Genomic DNA, 20,455 nt, shown 5'->3' on the forward strand with positions numbered 1-20,455 from the left:
AAAATGGGCGTGGCGTCGCCCACTTATGGACCAAAAACCATATCTCAGGAAGTACTCAACCGATTTCAATGAAATTCGGTATATAATATTTTCTTAATACCGTGATAACATGTACCAAATATGGGTGAAATCGGGTCACAACTACGCCTGAAATCTCGATTATCTCTTTATCATGCGAGAGTATAAAATGTTCGGTGACACCCGAACTTAGCCCTTCCTTACTTGTTTATTATTGTCATCAGTTGTAGAGGTCGAAGGTCGTCCAGAACGAAGCAGGTCTTCAACGATCTCTAACCGCCTTTGAAGATTTTGCACCATTCGTAGATTTTTATTTTTGATAAAACTGAATCATCGTAAGCTTTTTCCAAGAACGATTCTGCACTAGAAATTTGATTAGGAAAATAAAATTTGAGACAAAATTTGAGCTGATTTAAACGAAAAAACTTGATAGATTGTGTCCATATTTGGCTTGAGAATTGAGGACATTCTACTAGCATAGCAAGTATGTATTTTTTATATATTATTTACTCTGGGAATTTAAATAGCGATTTCTGGGGACTTCACAGGGTATTTTTAAAGAGAAATTTTGGCACGACTTCAAATAGTACAGATACAATTTGAAACAAGATTATACTAAAAAAGACCTAAGTATTTTTATTAACACAAATACTAAAGATTTTAACCAAAGAACAGCAAATTTTTTTAACCAATTTTCAAAAATTTACTTAAAAAATTAGCTTTACGATTTGCAAGAATGAAATGAATAATCATTTTCTAAAAAGGCTTATACAAGGTGCATTCCAAAGTAAACAAGACTTAAAAAAAAAACAGAACAAATGGGGTTTGGGGTTTTTCGGCAAAATCAATTTATTTCATTCAAAATAGTCTCCATCTGCTTCAATACAGCTTTTTGCTCGGTCCAAAAGCATGTTGAACAAATATTTTAGCTCTTTGGCCGATATGGACGCCAGTATGGCCTCTACGTCTGAAAAACGCTTTCCTTTCATGGGCAAATGCATTTTTTTTTGAAAACGAAGAGCCGCTCAATGCCATATCAGATAAATACGGGAAGTAGTTAATGGTTAAATACGATTTTTGGTCAAATAATCAGTCACAAGCCTCAAACGAATGTTGGATTCTGAGCAATTTTTGGTCGTCAGTCAATATGTGCGTGCACACATGAATTTTAAAGATGGTTTCGGCTGATTTTTGATGAATTCCCACATGTTTATCGTCATTTATGTATGTCCTCACGATAACTTTGAAAACAATGAAACCACTCGTGCACTCTGCTACGGAATAGACAATCATGTCCATCGTTTCATCAATTGAAACATTTTGGTAAAAGTTTTACCAATTCTAAAACAAAATTTAATGTTGGCTCTTTGTTCGAAGCTCATTTTCGCACCGATAACACAAACATACTGACACTTAAAACACAATAACTTCACTTCCAACTCAACTTCAATGAAATGTCTTGAAATTCTTACTGGACAATCGATAAAGAAGATTCTAACTCACCAGAGGACATTTAGATGGCGAAACCAGGCGGCGCCACATTTAAAAAGTCCTTTATGCTATGGAACACACCTTGTTATACATCATAAAACTGAGTTTTCTGAAGAATGAGAGTAAAACAAAAAGAAGTCGAGGTCTGAGACACTTCTACGAAAATGTTATTTTTATTTTAATTTATATTTTATTTATATATACTTTTTTCGTTGATTTTGGGCGACGAATATCTCACATGCAACGAGATCTTTTTCAATTAGTTGGAAATGGGATATAAATTTTCTGTCTGATAATAAGAAAAAAAAAACAAAAACAATAGAAAACTGTAAGGCGGAACACCTTCATGTTGCGTTTAAGAGCTCCTAATTGGAGAGATTTTTGTAGTGATGTCTCCGAACTTATGTTACAGAGTACAAAGCGGGAAAAATGTTAGGGTTTTCACACACAGTAATATATGTATCTATGTATATATAAACATAATCGAGTACGAGGGTATTTATTTAGTTGAGTTTGAGTATAGAGGACCATGCAGTCTCCAACGATTTTGCATTTACTTTATATTTCTAAGTTAAGCAGTTTTAAGTTATAGCTCTATATAAGCACTAATAACATCGTAAAAATTACTAGTGATCCCAAGACATCGTTGAATTGTATTACTTATATGAAAAAAATATTTCAGTTATTTACATAAAAAAAGACATGTCCATTGGAATTTAAAATTTATTTTATGCGTTCTTATGCCCCAACACACAATATTATAACTGAATTGTTTTATTTCAGAAAATGCATTGAAAGACTACTTTGTATTTGCATCTTATAGGTACCTGGCTAGAAAGACTGTTTCCTCCTGTTGTATGATGGTGTTTCAATCTACCTAAATAATAAATGTGTGTATGTGTTAAATGGATTTAAACCAACAAGAAAATAAATAAAATTTTGAACAAATTATTCAAGCATAAAGAACAAAAAGAAGAAGAACAAAGATAGCAAATAAATATGTATGTACAATGCTTCAGAAAGTATTTTTGAAAAATTAAAGTTATTAATTTTAATGAAAACAAAAAAATGCATAAAAGAGAACATATTTACATAAGTTCATACATATATGTAACTAAAATGTAGTATTAGTAAGAAACACATACATACTCGTGCATACTCACATACCTTCATGTAGTTTACATACATACACATAAACATATGACAAAGAACAAAGTTCAAATTGTATTTATAGACTATGTATAAATAAAGTCACTCAAATTAACTAAGTACATACTTAAATCTAAATTTAATTGGATATTTCTAAAGAAAARCTAAAACAAAAACAAATACAAAAACATATAAATTTATATGCCAAAACAAAACTGTGAAACAAATTACGCTAAAAAATATCTAAAAAATAAAAAAAGCATAAACAATCTAAATGCGATTTAAGCGCTAAATTTTATTATACACACATACTTACATACATATATACTTTGTTGCAAACTAAAAAACGAAATGAAATATGTAAACTAAATAACTAAATATTTTCATTATAAAAAAGTCTACAAAGAAATGCTTGAAATGTCTTTGAAAACTTCCATTTATCGAAAACTACCAACTCATATGTATTTAATCAAAAATTAAAGAAAATATATATAAAAAAAAATTAAAAATAAAAGAGGCTGTTTTGCTATATTTGTGAAATTGCCGCTCTTTACAGCAAAGTACACAATTAGAATTCACAAAAAAAGCAAAGAAAATATTTTTTGCAAAAACCAATACAAACATTCATAATTCAATTGAAATTTAGCGAAAAATTCTTTATGACTTAAAAGTATGTTACTATTAGATCTCTCTTTCATCGTGATAGCGTTCGAAAAGCATTTTGCATTTATGTGTGTGTTTCAACAAGAATAAAATATTAGAAATATGGTGACAAATTTGTTGTACGTAGATTTTTAGCGGTAAGTGTTAGTCAAACATACTAAAGAAATCAACTTCACTCATTTTGAAAGCGAAAATTTCGGAAATTTTCTCGCGTTTTTGTTATTTTCATGCGCATAGCTCTTGAATCGTTACGATATTAGTTCTCAGGTGATTTTTTAAGCTGCCTAAAACTAGGCTATGCCAAATCGAAATGAGCAGAAACCTTTAACTCAACTCAGCCACAAACACATGCGTATATTTACAGTTCTTGATTTGAAAAAAACTTATTTAAGGTTTTTACTAAAAGAGCAAGTGGGTACATAATATTATATGTGCTAAAACAGTTTGTAACAGTTACTAGTAACTATACTATACGATATATATCAATATATATAGAAAATAACAGTTTTCGATTAAAATACAGTTAGTGCTACGTTTGATTCAATTGTTTGTTTTTTGCAACCTTTTATAACGTTGGCATATTGTTGTTTTAATGGCAGTAATCATATAAAATAGACTTTCTCGTCTTAAAACCTGAGCTTTGTATTACTTTGCATTTTTATATTTTTCAAAAAGTTCAAAAACTTCTTTTGAAAATCGGGGCTAGTTCTTAAAACATAACAATACAAGTAAAATGTTTTTTGGTTTCATTCTCTATTTTTCCTATAAATCATTATATTAGGTTAGGTTAATGGCCCATAAACCACGCATAGACCAGTTTGGCGATACCAGATGGAGTTCAGTTGCTAGATCCAAGAGGAGTAGTCATCCTTCAGGATGCCTGCACTTGACGCGAAATTTAACAGACCCTGCAGCCTCACTATCGACAGCTCTACCAGTTTATCATACCTTGGGGACCCTAAATGCTTACAGCGATGCCAATGCGGGACAAGTGCACGAGAGATACTGCATTATTTCCCCGATGCCCTGCTCTAGAGTCTTCTCGATCTGTTAGTCTCAAACCGCTGGAGTGACAGTGACCAGTTAATTATCCTACCATATTCCTACAGTCTCTTCTATCGAGTAGCAATAGAAATTGTATGTACTTCTGCTCTCCCGGTTTGAACATGACTTTTGGAGTTTAGCACCCAAGTAGCTCGTTCCAACGGATCTTGATTTTCTTTACCATGCTTCTGTCGAGATCGTGGTATAGACAATGCATAGTTTTCCCAATGCTGATCATATTTTCGTATATTACCTCATTGCCTCGATGTCTTTGTGGTCTGGCACCCAGTAGAAGTGAAGTTGTTTACTTCTGGCAACACTTTCTACTGCCGTTCTGCTTCCCAAGACACTTCTGGACAATAGGACGATATGGAGGTCACTGCCTTGATTGTATACATAGATGTTGACTCTCGAATTGCCGGCTTTCGCAATAACAAAGATCTCAGCTTAAATATATTGCAGTAGTCCGACAACTTAAAACGTTGCCTAATGCCCAATCATGGATATGGAGATGTTAGCCGGGCATAAGTTTTATTTACAAATTATTGAAAGGTTATAAATCATTATAGCATTTATCGCATATTCCATTGAAAGTGTTGAATGGGATCTTAAATGAAACTGAACAAACCGTAAAACCAATAACTAATTCCTTGAAATATTGAAACTACGCTTGAATTCAAATTTTTTTTATTTTGAAATAGCTTTTGTAACATGCTCAAGAAAGAATGACTCCAGTAAAAAAAAAAATAAAAATCTTAGGCGAGGAATAAAGATATTTTAGGTTCAAAGAAAGTTTCTAAAATCTTTTCAGCAAAATTATCTGACTAATATTTGATAAGCTTCAAGTAGCCGCAAGAAACGAGAGTGACCCTTGGGTAGCTTCGTTCTGGATACTGTAGCAGGTTAAAATTCTACTTATCCAGAATAGCCTCTGATAGATCTAATATATATCCAACATACAATGACACTGTCCACCTGATTGCATGCCCTGCTTACTCTAGACACCCTTCTCTCTTTGCTCCGACCCAGTCGAAACAGCATGTTTCATGGGTCTACCGTTGAATGAAGTCGACGACAGCTTATTTTATTCTTACCATTATAACCGTGATTAAGTATTGTTAAGATTAGGAAAAGTATGAGATGATTGAACTTTAATGGTTAAAAAATAGTTAATCTCTATTTTCAGCAAAACTGTGAGTTCTATGCAAAAAGATGAAAGGAAAATCTTACAATTTTTTGTGAAAATTTAAAAAAAAAATTTTTTTTGATTTTTCTAAAGTTAAAGAAAATTACATTACTGTGGCAAATTTTGTCAAAAACTTCAAAAAATTTTCCCCTAAACGACTCAGTGTCATACGAGTACATTGGTATGAAATAAAGTACAGATATGCTGGAATTCCAAGATAAATGAAAATTCGAATAGTAGAAATAAATAATTATATATGTATATTACATACATATTTCTTCCTGTTTCTTCCGCAATGAGCATAAGGCACAACATAATGCTTGGTTAAACTTTTCCATTAACTCAATAAAGTTCAAGTGAGGTAACCGGTAATTAATTTTAATGGATGCATAATTTCAATTTTTTTTTTCAAAAGTTGGCAGGCGAAGGTAGTTAAAACAGTTCACTTGTTATCAAGAATTAAATTGTTTAAAACGTACAAGCTAAATTTTAAAAATTCAACAAGCAGCCGAGAAACCAGATTGACTCAAACTAAGCAAACAAAAAAATTAAAATAGCCAAAGCGAACAGATGCAAACAACATTATAAAATGCATGATATATTATTTTCATGAAACCAAAAATGAAAAATTTAATAAACAATTATATGAATGTATGTATGTATGCCTATTTTGGAAAGCACATTTGACAGTTGTTGTTGTTAGCTAATTGACGCTAGCGCAGCTTGCAGTTTCTAAAGGCGCGCTAAAGCGATTCACATGAATTTGCAAAGAAATACAAAAAGGAGAACAAAAACAAATATACAAGTGAATATGAAATAGAAGAGTATTGTTAAGCTTAAGAAAAACTGTTGAAGTATATTTACAAAAATTATACCAAAGTGAATATTTACAAGCATACAAAAATAAATGATATTTGGAAGACAAAATTGCGAAAAATAGTTGTATATTTATTCGCAAGCATAACCCGAAAACATACATACAAACATATATTTTCATGGAAATATACTCAAAGCAAAGTGAGAAGCAAAAATAGAAACAACAAACTTGTATAAATAAAAAAGATTCAAAACATATTTTGAAATAAGCAGAAGCATACTAAAACACTCACACACACACATGTAAACAAATGAATAATAAGACGGTTGCAGAAAACCAAAAATACAAGTGCTAAACAAAAAACAAAAATAACAATAAATAATTAAATTAAGAAAATTAACTGAGATTGAAGCAAAAACCAAAAAATCATGCAATCTAGTGTATTTGAGCTGTTAATTTACATATGTTAATTACATTTGTATGTACATAGCTGTATTCGAATTTGTGGCAATTGCTGCCCAGGCAACTTTCGGTTTGAAACCCCAAAAACAAAGCATACTGTATCCAGCATAAATTTGTTACTATAATTACCATTATTACATACACACATACCTACCTACATAGATGAAAAAAGCTGTAATTGTGTGTAAAATTTGAAAAAATGCTTTATCTTTTTGTTAACTATTGTGTATTGTAAAATTTACATTGTAAACGGATATTTGTGGTGAAAAGAATACAATAAATCAAAATAAAAGAAAATGTGAAGAAACGTGGTGGACTCTTTGAATTTTTATGATTAAAGGTTATTTTTATAGAGGCGAGTATTATCAATTATAGCTAATGGGAGAATGCCCAGGCCAGTTTAAGGCCTGTAGAGTATTTTTTCTTTTGGAATAGATGCATACCTCAATAAAAGGAAACTCACTTCTGATAAATACCCGGATAAGATTTTTAATATGTCATGATATCTATTTTTTCCATTGTATTGAGTCATATTTATAATTTAATCATAGAAATGTTTACAAATTCTTCAATATTGATATCAAAATAATCGCTTTGCAATTGCAACTTTTCTTGCGCTTTTGAAATTTTATGTTCATATTAATCGTCCACCTGTTCTCGCTATTTGGCGAATTGTTGCAAATTTCGAGCGTAAATTTTCTTTACGTAATGTTCAAGTGGTAATAAGATAAAAAATAACTCGAAGTAATGAAAATGTCACTGCAAGTTGTCGATTCCAAGATGTTCTTAAGAATTATGAATGTCTCAAGCCACAGCCTGTAGAATTTTGATAAAGGATTGGGCTTACATCCGTACAAAATTACTCCGGAAGCGGAACGGGAGCCCTTGGATCACCGTAAATGTCGTGAATTTGCTGATTTTATCTTAGAACAACGATTTTTTAAGAAAATGATCTTCTCGGATGAGGCTCACTTTCATCTGGGGGGAGCGGTAAATAAACAAAAACATTTGACTCTGGTGCGAAGAAAATCTACAAATTATTTATGAATAACCATTACATTCAGCTGTATTGACAGTTTGGAGTAGTCTTTGGTCTTTTTGAATCATCGATTCGTATTTCTGTCGAAATGAAGTTGGTGACACCGTTACTGTTAAAGGACACCGGTATTAAATGATGATGACGAACTTTTTATGGCCGCAATTGCAAGAAATTGATCTTGACAGCATCTGGTTTCAACAAACAAAAATGCCTACCTGTCATACAGCACGTTGAACTACAGAATTATTGCGAGATAATTTTGAGAGATTGGTTTATTTCAAGAAATTGTGACATTGAATGACCTCCAAGAAATTGTGATTTACATCATTAAACTATTTCTTGAGGGGTTATTTGAAATCACTGGTATTTAGCAATAAACCAGGCTCCCTTCAATCTTCAGAAGCCAATAAAATATGTGATATACAATTTCATTTAGTGGAAAAGGTACTTGAAAATTCGTGGAGGATAATTGTATCGATTGTACTCCACACTAACATTTCTTTAAAATAAATTATACCACTCGAAGAGAACTCCTGCTTGAAAAACCCTGCAGTGTCTGGTAGTATGAAACAAAAGTTGATTAATTCAGCTCCCAACAAAAGATTATCTCTCCAACCTTCCCCTTATGACATTCATCATGTGGGCGAAGGAGATGCCGCTAGGAATAGGTTCCGCAGCGCAGTGATCCAAGTTATCAGGTATGTAGTTGAAGTGAGACAGAATTTTGGAATGCCCTTCTCTAGAACCTTTATGCCCGGTTTCACATTCCATACCGAAGTTGTCCCAAATATAATCTTAGCTAAGCATTGTTGCAGACTGAGCAGACATTATCGTTTCACAGTCAATGCTTAATTTCTATTAAATTTTATTATGATATACATACAGTATGCCAACTTCATGGGCAACATATGTTTTACAAAATGTCATCCATAAAAATATGTTTGAAATATTTAAATTATAACAGACAATACATAAATTTGAGAGGAAAGTTATATCGAAAATAGAACCCCGAGTTTCAGCGCTAGTGATTCGGTGCACCTATTGGAACTGGTGGAGTTTCCAATCCGATTACATATTGTTTAAAAAAAAAAAAAATTATTATTTATTTTTAAATATTCTTCTTTTGACAAATAACTAAGTATGAACAATAATTAAGTATGAACTGTAAAACACTGTTTTCCTGTTTTATCTTAAGCACAACTTAAGTATAGACTGTGAAACCGGGCATTAATGTATCCAGTGCAATGCATCTGCCGGCTACATCCACGAGTGTTATATTTTATTTTCCTTATTTTAAACATAATTAATTGAACTCATTATGGTAGTTTATTTTAATTAATCTGGAAATAAATTTTAGGCAAAATGAGTTTAACAGCTGATTTTGTGAATGTGATTTTGTTTACATTGACATTCAAATTGTTTACATTGTGCATGATAGCCGAATTCGAGAAATACGTATACAATAACATAGTTTTATTAGAGAATGTTAATAAACAGAGGAGGCGCAAATGTTAACTGTACTAAAATATAAATTATTATGAGGATACTCTCTGCTCTGCTTGTATGTTCTCTGCTATTATAGTCTAGAGCAACATGTTGCGAGAAAATAAAAATGTTGCGTAAGAATTCAACATGCATTTTTCGAAGAAATTGAATGGATTAAAATCAAATTTGGTGTCTTATTAACTTATGTTATATTATAATTCATATACTCACTAAGTTTCCTAATTATTATATTCTGCTTCCCAAGTACTTATTTTAAAATCAACATATTGGATGTATATGACATATACTCAAACAAAGAATGTAGTATATTGGATTCATGAAGAAAAAGGGGGAAAAAAATTATCGGATGTTGTTTATAACAGATATAAGCTTCAGTGGTTATGTTTAAGGTATCAACCTTATTTCGCTTATTATATCCGAAATTTTGTTAGAAATTAGAACGGTTTGAAATCAGATTAATTAATTTTCAAAATCCAAAACGAATCTTCCTTTATTAGCTGTTTTCCACCCTTAGTTTGATAGTTCGTACAATAATTGCAACATACACCTACGAATCAATAAATTACCTACGTGACTAAGTAATATTAATATTATATTGTTTTAGTGACACACCTATTACCGAATATGGAGAGGCAAATTATATTAAGCAATGTACTCTCAATTAATGCTAAGCATCAGTTAATTGTAAGCTGTGGTATAGCTTGAAAAACGCCAAGCGAGCTAATTTATATCAATGTATTTGGAATGACATGATTGCAGCTTTGACGCCATAGCCACATGTGGCTGGGTGCGGAAACCGCTCGCATAACTACATAAACCGAATCGCGTGTGCTTATGAATAATAATGGTTCGATTATCCGAAGAAGTATTTTACTAATATGACTTTCTATTTCAACCAGAAGGTATAATTTATTATGGGAACAGTTATCACCATTTCCCTTTAATATAGCATCATTTAATATTTAGAAATTAGATACATAATAAATATTATAATATAATATGTTGGTATACCTTGCGTATGAGTAATATTATCTGCATTTGTAAATACATAATTGTTTCGGTATAATTTTAGAGTAAATAAAGCAATTACTCAACTAGCCTACAACCTATGCTCTTACCGGTCGAAGAAATAAAGTAAGTGAGGGTTAGTTTTCCAAAACTAGATCTTCTAAGATTGCATTGATTATATTCAGTCGCCTACAATGTGTAAGATGTAGATAAATACCATCAAGCGCCGAAGAAAACCGTGTGGCTGCATAAGTTTGCTTGCACTTGAGCTATTTAAAATTGTTCAAAATAACAAGTTTTATTTTAAATGATATTTAAATTTTACCCAAGCTTTCTTCCATTATAGTCTATACTATTTGTTTGCTCTGAAATTAAAGTTCACTGCTGTATTTATAAAAAAAAATCCAGAATAAATGAGTGATTGAGTGTATATGTACACGCATATACCTAAATGTATCGGAAGTAAACTTGTCTGTGCCAATTCCCCATGGAACAAATTGATGTGATTTCATTAATAACAAATACAACAAATTGCACTTACGGCTAAGTAAAGCAATGAAATGTACAAGTATTACTGTGTTGCTTGTGTACACACATGTTACCTAGGGACACGTGTGAAAACAATTCAACCTGAATAATTTATTATTTAGCAATGATTTAGAAATGAATTATCACTGTTAGTGAAGAATAGGTTAAAGTCATTTGTACAAATATCAAAATAAAGTAAGTATTTTTTATGATCAACATATAGGAGTTCTAAAATGTTCAGGTGAGAGGTTTTTTGACGCTTAGATGTAGAATAAGTATTTTAAACCAACAACTAACAGAACACTGACATTTTCGAATTTATTAAATAATAATTCGCAACCATTATTAATCAAATTCTTTAGTGTAAGCTTTATTATGTCCCCATATTTCAAATATATCTCTAACCCAAAACAGAGGAATAAGTAGTAGGTTTAAAATGAGAAAAAACGTTAACTTCGGCTGCACCGAAGCTGTAATACCATTGATAAAAAAAAAAAATCCATAAGGAGCTTGATTCAGCTTAAATGGCAGCTACATGATATAGTGGCTGATCTTAAAAATTTCCTTAGATATTGCAGCAATGCAATGTTTAATTTCGTAAAGAAAAAAATGAAGAGTTTCTTCTTTCAAGAAGTTAATTTGGACCATTCAGTTTATACTATAGTTGACGTACTGTCATGATATCGGCTATCGGCGGTGAAGATGAATAAGCAACTTCTTAAAGAGAAAAGGATGTGTGCAAAATTGCACATCTAAAAATCTAAGAAACTAGTTCGCGAATACTACTATGAGAAATGAAACGAATAAGACTTTGTTCATAACTTTGAAATTCTTAATTTATTCTTCAAAATTTATGTCGCCCCCTTCAAAGCAATCTGCCTTCGTCCCAATACACTTGTGCTAACGTTTTTTCCAATTTTCGCAACAGTAGTTAAAGTCAATTTCCGGAATAGCCTTCTATTACTGTATACATGAAGATTATTATATTTTTACTGTTTGATATCATGGTTGAAAAATTTCAAACCGACCTTTGAAATGGCCGACCAACCGACATTACAAAATGGAAAAACCACATTAAAAATCGTAGACGTGCGGGTGACATACTTTATTGCAATGTATAATAATGTAGTCGGTTTGTGTATTGAATAGAAAAATTTTATAAAACAAGACGATGTGGGCGAAGTTTTGATAATCTTTTGATAACTTATTCTGCAGTGACTTCAATGTCGTAATGCGTATGCAGCAATGTCGGGCCGATCAATATATTTTGAAGCATGTTTGTTCTCAGCCACGTTTTTATGCGGCGAACCATCGAAAAAAGCGTGCAGAGCTCAAACTCGTCACAAGAAGCGAGTAAATAAATGAATTATGGGGTATAATAAATGAATTATGGGGTATAAGTCTATATCGCAGTTCTTCAACGTTTCCGATGCAGTACTAGGTAACTTGTTGTCTTTTGATTTTTGCTTCTCCCCCAATGGCAGCGGTCAAGTTCACCTTTGGGATTCAAACGTCACACGACGTTGTCATTATCCAAAAGGCTTTTGACTCTATAGTATAACCCTTCAAGAAAATGTAACTAGGAAAATTTTTCGAAATTCAAGTTATTTTCCGAGTTATAGCTCATTTTGTGACGCGCTGACAAAACTGTTTCGCAGCCGGTGATAACTTTAAACTCGTTTTTCTCATAACTACTTTTCTAGAAACGGTGTGCATAATATCTCAATTTCTACTCAACCGATTCACATGAAATTTTACACAGAGCTTTCTTAAACGTCATAGTATCGCGCTACAAGGAGCTTTCGATTTTTTTTTTTTTTTAATTCCGAACCACAAAAAAACAGGGAAAATACGAAACTTTTTTTCAAACCTCCACCATTTTTGAAATTTTTTTTTTCAAAAACGTTTCGTATGCGATAACTACACTTTTACTCTTCACGGATTTCTCACAAATTTCCATTTCAGGTCACGGAAAGGATTTATATCCTGCACACCAGGACAACTCATTGTTTCATCAGCCTCTACTTCGCCGACCTACAGTTTTTTTTTTTTAAATTAAATTTTTTTTCGTATATTATTTATGTTTTGTATTCTTAGAATATCAGTAAAAAGCATGCAAAAAATTTGATACTAATGGATTGGAAATAATATTTGTTTTTTTTTTTTTTTGTGTATCACGTGAAAAAAATACATAAAATTCGGGTTTCTAAACCAGAATACCCTCTTAAAGATTTTGGTTTAAAGCGTTTATGAGTGTCTAAATGGTCCGATCCCTCCTATCAGCCATACCAACCTTCTCAGAGAGCTTTTAGTCTATCTTTATGTTCTGAGCTGCTAGAAACAACTGCTAGCTGTTAATTCAATAGTAACTTTCTTCAGTATGTTACAAATTTCGATATGTTGTACTATGTACCAAGAACTATTTCCTATGGAGGCAACTATTTACAAAAAAATTTAAAAACACAGCAATTGAAGAGTACATGAGTACTTTAAAACTACATATTGTCCCCTTTTTATTGCAATTTAAAATAATTTGATCACCACGTTTATAGCCACATTCTTTAAATTGGTTGCAATGGTGAACTTCGATGAACGACACCTGTTGCTATCGCTTGCAATAGTGCGCAACTGTGTACTCTCATATACATACATACATATTACATATTATAGCCGAATTATATGAATATGTCGTTTGGAAGAGAGAACGTAAATAAAAATGTATAAGTAAAAAAATAAATGAAAAAATAATAATAATCACACAAAATATATTAAAGAGGTATAAATTTATGACATCTGTTATTCTCAATACCACAACCACCCAAAACTTTCAGGATTCCACACATATAATTTTCCCCTCTATTAAAAATAAATAACGCAAAAAAATTTATCTTCACTCAACTTTAGTGGTTGTCATGCCCTTTCCCTAGTGCATTGAGTATATTTCGCTTTGAGTTTAATGCTCTGTGTTGAGTTTCTTAGATTAATTATTGAGCAGTAAAGGTAGCGCTTGCTGGAGCTCCGGTCTTCTATATTGCGCTCATGGTGAATAGAATTCGTTGTGCTTTGCAAGGCGAAACACATATGCAATTGGAAGTTGTGATAACTAACGGTTTAATAGTGAATTTTTTTTTTGTTCGTGTGTTAAGGAAATTTAATAATTTAATTAATTGGAAATATAAAGCTATAAATTTAAACCTTGCCGCAGTTGGTATACATATAATGAAAATGTTTTGCGGCGTGTTCCCAAATGCAAGGGCATAAAGCGGCAAATATTAAATTGCGAATTAAATGTATGATCAAGTATGTGTGCGGCTTCTTATGAAAATGCGTTGTTTTTATGTGAAAATATGATGTGAAATGGAAATACAATATCAAGCTTTGGTGAATACAATCCATAATAAAAAGTCATAAATAAAAAAAAGCAAGAGAAGGTCTTGATATCTCTAAATATCAGTTTGTGATTGTAACTGTGCAGATTTATAGTGCAGTTGTGTTAATAATAAAGTGCCAATTATTGATTCACAAGGAATCTTGTGAGTCGGTCATGCTCACACATAGTCAACAGAATGCACTTATGCGCATGCTTTTTTAGCTGAGCGCCGTCCTGCCGAGTGTGTGTGCCTTCGAGTAGCATTCGTTAATATGCCGGAAGATGCCGTTCCTGCGCAAACAGGCTGGTGTGGCATACGAAACGCTGTTGTTGTGAGATGTGTGTTGACGAAACCAAATGGCTCTAGGGGTTATATACAGTTTGAAGGCCGAAAAAAGCGAAGTTCGTCAAAACAATGTAAATTCTAGTGAGTACTCGAAATATTAAAAAAAAAAAAAAAAAAAAATTACCAAAATTTCGACCTTAATTTTTTTATTTAATTTTGTGGTGAGAAAACATTGTTGATCATTGAATCAAAAATCTAATAGAAGGGTCAAACCACGTCAAGTGGTCCACGAAAGCGTAGCAAAATCACTAATTTTGAAAATTAGCAGTTCATTACGAAGGAGACCAGACACATACCCCTTGATATTTCATCTAAATTCTTTTTATGTTAAACTTATTGATAAAATTGTAAAATTATTTTCTCATAAACTACTGGAGATAAATCGACGAAATTTTGTGAAGTCAAAGAAACTTGTTCGTGCTACATTATAGATATTTTTTCACTATCCACTTGTTTAAATAATAATATTTTACATAATACTTTGTTAAATTTAAATTTTTCATGTGTTCTTTACACTAAAAAAAAAAACTGATAAGAATATGACAAAACGCGCAAAATATTTACCTTTAATAATCAGCAAAAACATTTATTGCATATCATATCATTCTAAAGATATTGAGTTTTTTGTGCCCACACCCCTCTTAATATCCCCTTCCTAATGAACTGCTGATTTTCCAAATCGGTGATTTTGTAAAATTTTCGTGGACCACTTGACGTGGTTTGACCCAGAATGCTAATAACCACATTTCCAAATTCACTATAACTTCATCTCCGATAGCAATAACAACAATAATAGTAATAACAATCGACATTTGCAGTCCAATAAATCCATACAGACACAAAATCAAGAAACAAACAGTCAAAGAATGGCGTTTAGAAAAATTCAAAGGTTTGCTTTTCGGCAACACATAACACTACGAGAAATACAACTGCTGTAAAGTACCATCAAAATTGAATTTGTGTATTAAAAGCAGTGTATGGCTGCTGTTCATTCTCATTGTCAGCTTCTGTTCTTCAGGTGAGTGTGAATGTTTGAGTGTTAGTTAGAAAAGTTGAGAAAAAAAAGTATATACCATTTATTTTTGTCAAATGCCGGTATAAAAAGTACAATGGCTGCTATATTTGTGTGACAGCTTTACGCTACAAAAACACTAATTTTGGTTTTCAACAAACTTTAAACTTACCGACGTTTTAAAAAACTCTTATATTTTGACGTGAGAATTTTTTTATTGAAAATTGAACATTTTTTCGATTTTATTTTTTATAAGGGTTTTTCCTTAACATTTATATAACGTCATTAATCGAAAACCTAAAAAGTGCTATAATTAGGCACTAAATTAAGATAGGAAGCTCTAATTTAACACAGGGATTCGCAATAGTAAGGGGCACCTGTGGGCAAAAAACTTTGAAAAAGTGGGTGTAATAAGTTCAAAGTAAATATCTCCCAAACCATTTAAGCTACAACAACCCAATTTAGCGACAGTGTGGAAATGGATGAAATCAGATGATAACCCCGGCCTCCCTCCATATGGCGACTGTTAACTAACCACTACTTAAGGCGTCATAGATAGTTAGATAAATAATTAAATCCGGCCAATTTTACCACCGAGATGGTATAAGAGGGCATTGTGGGAGCCGGATTAATAGTTGAACAATCCCATATCTCGGGACCCAACCAAACTTCTTTTATTTTTATGCCACAGTGCGAAAGTGGACGAAATCGAACAACAACCACGCCTATATACATACTTCTCATGTAGCACAATTTTAAATTCCACTTGATTCACTTTCCAGTACACAGATTATGAAGTAATCAATATAACGGGATACAAATTTTCACTAATAGTACATATGCCGCCTTATGACACTAAAATTGCCTAAGTCCAATCAAAACTGTTCAAGACCCTAGGTACCGAATATATATGGACCCAGCATCTATAGTTGACTTTTGAATATCGGTCAATGTATGAGGTAGAAGACTGAAATTCATACAGAAACCTATTCAGACAAAAGTCTGTGCATCCGTGCATCGCAAATGGGCAAAATTGGGTGAATTACTTCCCTGAGCCCCATATTTCTATATATAGTATACGTATATACATATAACTAAAATTGCTTAGATTCCGATCCTTGTTGACGTTTTGCACCTTAACGTATTTCCCTGGCGTTTGAAGTTGCAAGAGTATAAAATGTGCGTTCGCACCCGAACTTAGCCCCTACTTACTTATTCACATTAAAATCCTTCAAAATTACAAAATATATATATGTATTGATTTATGGTACATAGTATCACTTATACGTTTTTCTACATTACCATATTTACATCATCTTAATATTCACCTTCTTCAAAAGGATAATGGATCTAACTTCAAAATTCCTCCCACCTATATATGACAATCAGCGTAATTCGGTATTGCATGCAGCATGAAGGTGATGTGGCTGATTATCAACGCTGTGATTATGTGTGTCTAATTTATGTGATCACCTCCGGCCAATTAGTCGCTTTTCCCACCTCAATGCGCTTAACACCGCCATTTGCAAGTCTGCTCTGCAAATTTAGATATGCACAATCGGTTGTTCCCTACAGTCAAATTTAAAACTCGTATGCCACTAAACCTCAAATTAAATTCATTCAGTATTTTATAGAATAGGTATTTTCTGAAATCCATTGAAGATTTACCTGCTGGTTGAAACCAAATTCAATGCATTTGTATGTATTTTTGAAAATTTGGTTAAATCAGCTAGATCCGCATACCTGGCACAAGAATGTTCATAATTAGCAAAAGCTGGCTGGGCATTGATAAATATGGAAATTTCTAATTCAACATTAGTAAAATTATAATATGAATATTCTATTCGTGCTCGTGCATTTGCTAATTTTATATTCACAGTGCTTAACATTTTTTAAAATTTACATATCTATACGTTCTTAAATATTTTCATAGAAAAGTTGCACTGAAAACGGTGTTTAAAATATAATATTTTATTTAAAGTAATTATTTTTGTCAATAGTAAAGTATTTTCATAACTAATATTTTTCATCCAAATGGCTTAAGTGTCAATATTCAAAAAACTTTAATAAATTTAAGAATCATTTATAAAAGTAAAGTTCATTGTCCAGACGTGTTTAGAGAAAGGTATTCATAATCGATTTCTTTTAGTATTTTGGATATGACAAATTTTAGCAGCATAATACTTTTATACCCAGGACAGGTTTAAGTTGTTCATATTAAGTAAAACAGAGCAAAAGGCGTAGACCTATATACACTAAAGGTGCTTTAAATAAGAGAGCTACAAAAGCTCTACATGGCCACCACGAGCTTAATCCAATCTTACATAGTTTTCAAGCATTGACAACAGATTTGACGTGGCCCCACATAAAATAGTCTAACGGCGTCACCCGACTAAGGCGGGCAATTGACTGGGCCATTTCGTGAGATAACACTTTCATCAAACTTGGTTTTCAATAAATCGCTGTTTGGCTTGTGGTGCCGCCCTTTTGGAACCACATATTTTCCAAGTCCATATCGTCCAATTCGGGCCAAAAATATTCAGTTATCATTGAGCGATAGCTATTCTCATTCACAATAACGTCTTGATCATCATGGAGGAATTACGGCGCAATGAGTTGTTGTTCAGCCCAATTCAAGTCAAGCGGCTTTAGTTCTTGCGTCAATTTGATCTTGCAAGATTGTAGGGCAAGATCTCTTCCAAATTTCGCCACAACATCACAGAGATGTTCAACGCTTGAGAACAACGTGTTAGCGACTAATTTGGGACTTCTTCAATGAACATTTTGTACTGTGCCTCTGGATTAAAATTTTTTCACTAGATGCTCAATTGTTGATCAGACAGGTCTATTATGACGACCATAAATTGGATGTAGCGCTTTAAAATGAAGGCCATTGACGCCGAATTACGGTAGTAAATACATTTCAAATATCATATTTCTATTTTAAATTTTTATAATTTCGACTCGTTGTTGGATCTTTCCTTTTGTGACGAAACGACAAATCTTACTGAAGAGAAATGTGAAAATAGGGGCGGAAATATGGCGTCGTTTGTTGTCCGGTCGGTCTACTTTTGTAAGGTCCCTATTGAAAAGCTCTATATATAAATGATCTGCGAAATAAGCAGAGTCAAATTAGCCAAGCTGTCAGTCGGTCCTTTTGTATATACGCATACTAGACTCTCAGTTTTCGAAAAATCGATCTGAAGTTTTGCACTCGTCCTTTTCTCACCCAGCAAATACTTATTTGTAAAACCGCCGATATCGGACAACCGTAGCGCAAACATATCTGTCATACAACCGATCAAACTCAAGTCCTTGCATGGAAAATTGTTTAACTTGACTATATAGTATCATAGGTACAGATTATTTTACATTCAATTTAGTTAACGTTAGTGTTTTGTTTGTTCTATATGGGATAGGAAAGTTCTAAAGTAATTTTTTACCACAATTTATTTCTTACAAAAGCAGACACATATTTTTTTCTTCTTGCACTTTATTTTATGAAATATATGGCTTGCATATATGCACATTTCACATCCTTCACGAAAGCGGTTTCATGCAGTTAACTTTTACCGCATGACAACATATGAAGTATTTTGAAATAGTCGCGTATACCCGGTTAGAAACAACGCTTTCGCATCCCTTCAAACTGTAATTCTTCGTGTGAATAATGACTCCGGTTGCTTTATGCTCTGTTGATGTTTTGCATAACAATGACGCATTTTAAATTTTTAGTCATCTAAGTAAGCATACTTGCCTTCCTAGGCGCTTTTCCGCTTGTTTATTTATTTGTATGTGCTATTGTTACTAAAACTACTTTTTGTTAAATATTTTTTATGATTCAGAAATAGCCAAAAACAGAGCATATGCTAATTGCAGAGCAAGTGCATAAAGTAACCAAATTCTTTTCACAAATTTGTGTGCATATGTATATGTATGTATATTACTTTTCTCACGAACTTAGTACCACATAATGTTTACTTAAAACCATATGCAGCATAACTGCAAAGTAAACAGGAATCTACCTCCCCCTGGCTTCGCCATCTATATATCGACTGGTGCGTTAGAAGCTGTTATCTTTACAGATTTTCCAGTAAGAATTTCATTACATTTCATTGATTGGAAGTGAAGTTATTGCGTTTTAAGTGTCATTATGTTTGTGCTATCGGTGCGAAAATGAGCTTCGAACAAAGAGCCAACATTAAATTTTTGTTTTAAAATTGGTAAAATTTTTACCGAAACTGTAGCAGAGTGCACGAGTTTCAACGTTTTCAAAGTGGTTGTGAGGACATAAATGACGATCAACATGTGGGCCAATCCTAATTCGTGATCACCGGAAATTCCATCGAAACTATGCGTGAACTGACAACCAAAAATTGCTCTGAATCCAACATTCGAAGGACATTATTTTGACCGATTATTTGACCAAAAATCGCATTTTAACCATTAACCACTCCCCGTATTCACCTGATATGACACCCTGCGACTTCTTCCTTTTTGGAAAAATGCATTTGAGCACGAAAGGAAGGCGTTATGCAGATGTAGAGGCCACTCGTTCGACATGATTTTGTGCATGTATATATGCAGAGGGAGACTATTTTGAATAAAATAAATTTATTTTGCCGAAAAAACGATTTTTGTGTTTTTTTAAGTCCTTATTACTTTCGAACGCACCTTGTATTCCATGTGGTCATGTGTGTGCACGATACATTTATATGTATGTTTCTTACTACTAGTCTTCTACGGTCAAACGTACAGTAAACATTATCGTATGACACAAAGAAACTCACAGAATGGCATACTTGCCTCTCTGTAC

The 20,455-nt window shown here is 32.6% G+C and overlaps 2 protein-coding genes across 3 annotated transcripts in view; both read left to right on the plus strand.

Moving 5' to 3' along the window:
* LOC108970140 (protein retinal degeneration B) overlaps positions 1-2,464 on the plus strand; it is a 44,780-nt gene extending 42,316 nt beyond the window's left edge. The window contains exon 16 of one of the 2 annotated variants that reach the window (XM_018935313.1): positions 2,333-2,464. In XM_018935313.1, the coding sequence (XP_018790858.1) occupies positions 2,333-2,390 (58 nt within the window). In that variant the 3' untranslated portion in view covers positions 2,391-2,464. Of the gene's footprint in view, positions 1-2,292 lie in introns of both variants that reach the window. The other variant, XM_018935315.1, reaches the window with a different exon arrangement.
* An 11,621-nt stretch (positions 2,465-14,085) lies between these two features.
* Positions 14,086-15,624, plus strand: LOC108970148. The gene is made up of 2 exons (XM_018935335.1): positions 14,086-14,708; positions 15,406-15,624. Exons 1-2 carry the CDS (start codon positions 14,554-14,556, stop codon positions 15,563-15,565), a joined length of 315 nt encoding a protein of 104 aa, XP_018790880.1. The 5' UTR covers positions 14,086-14,553; the 3' UTR covers positions 15,566-15,624.
* The last annotated feature ends 4,831 nt before the right edge of the window (positions 15,625-20,455 follow it).

The sequence above is a fragment of the Bactrocera latifrons genome, unplaced genomic scaffold, assembly GCF_001853355.1.
Source record: "Bactrocera latifrons isolate USDA-ARS-PBARC rearing strain unplaced genomic scaffold, ASM185335v1 scaffold_285, whole genome shotgun sequence".
NCBI classification, from domain to species: Eukaryota; Metazoa; Arthropoda; class Insecta; order Diptera; family Tephritidae; genus Bactrocera; species Bactrocera latifrons.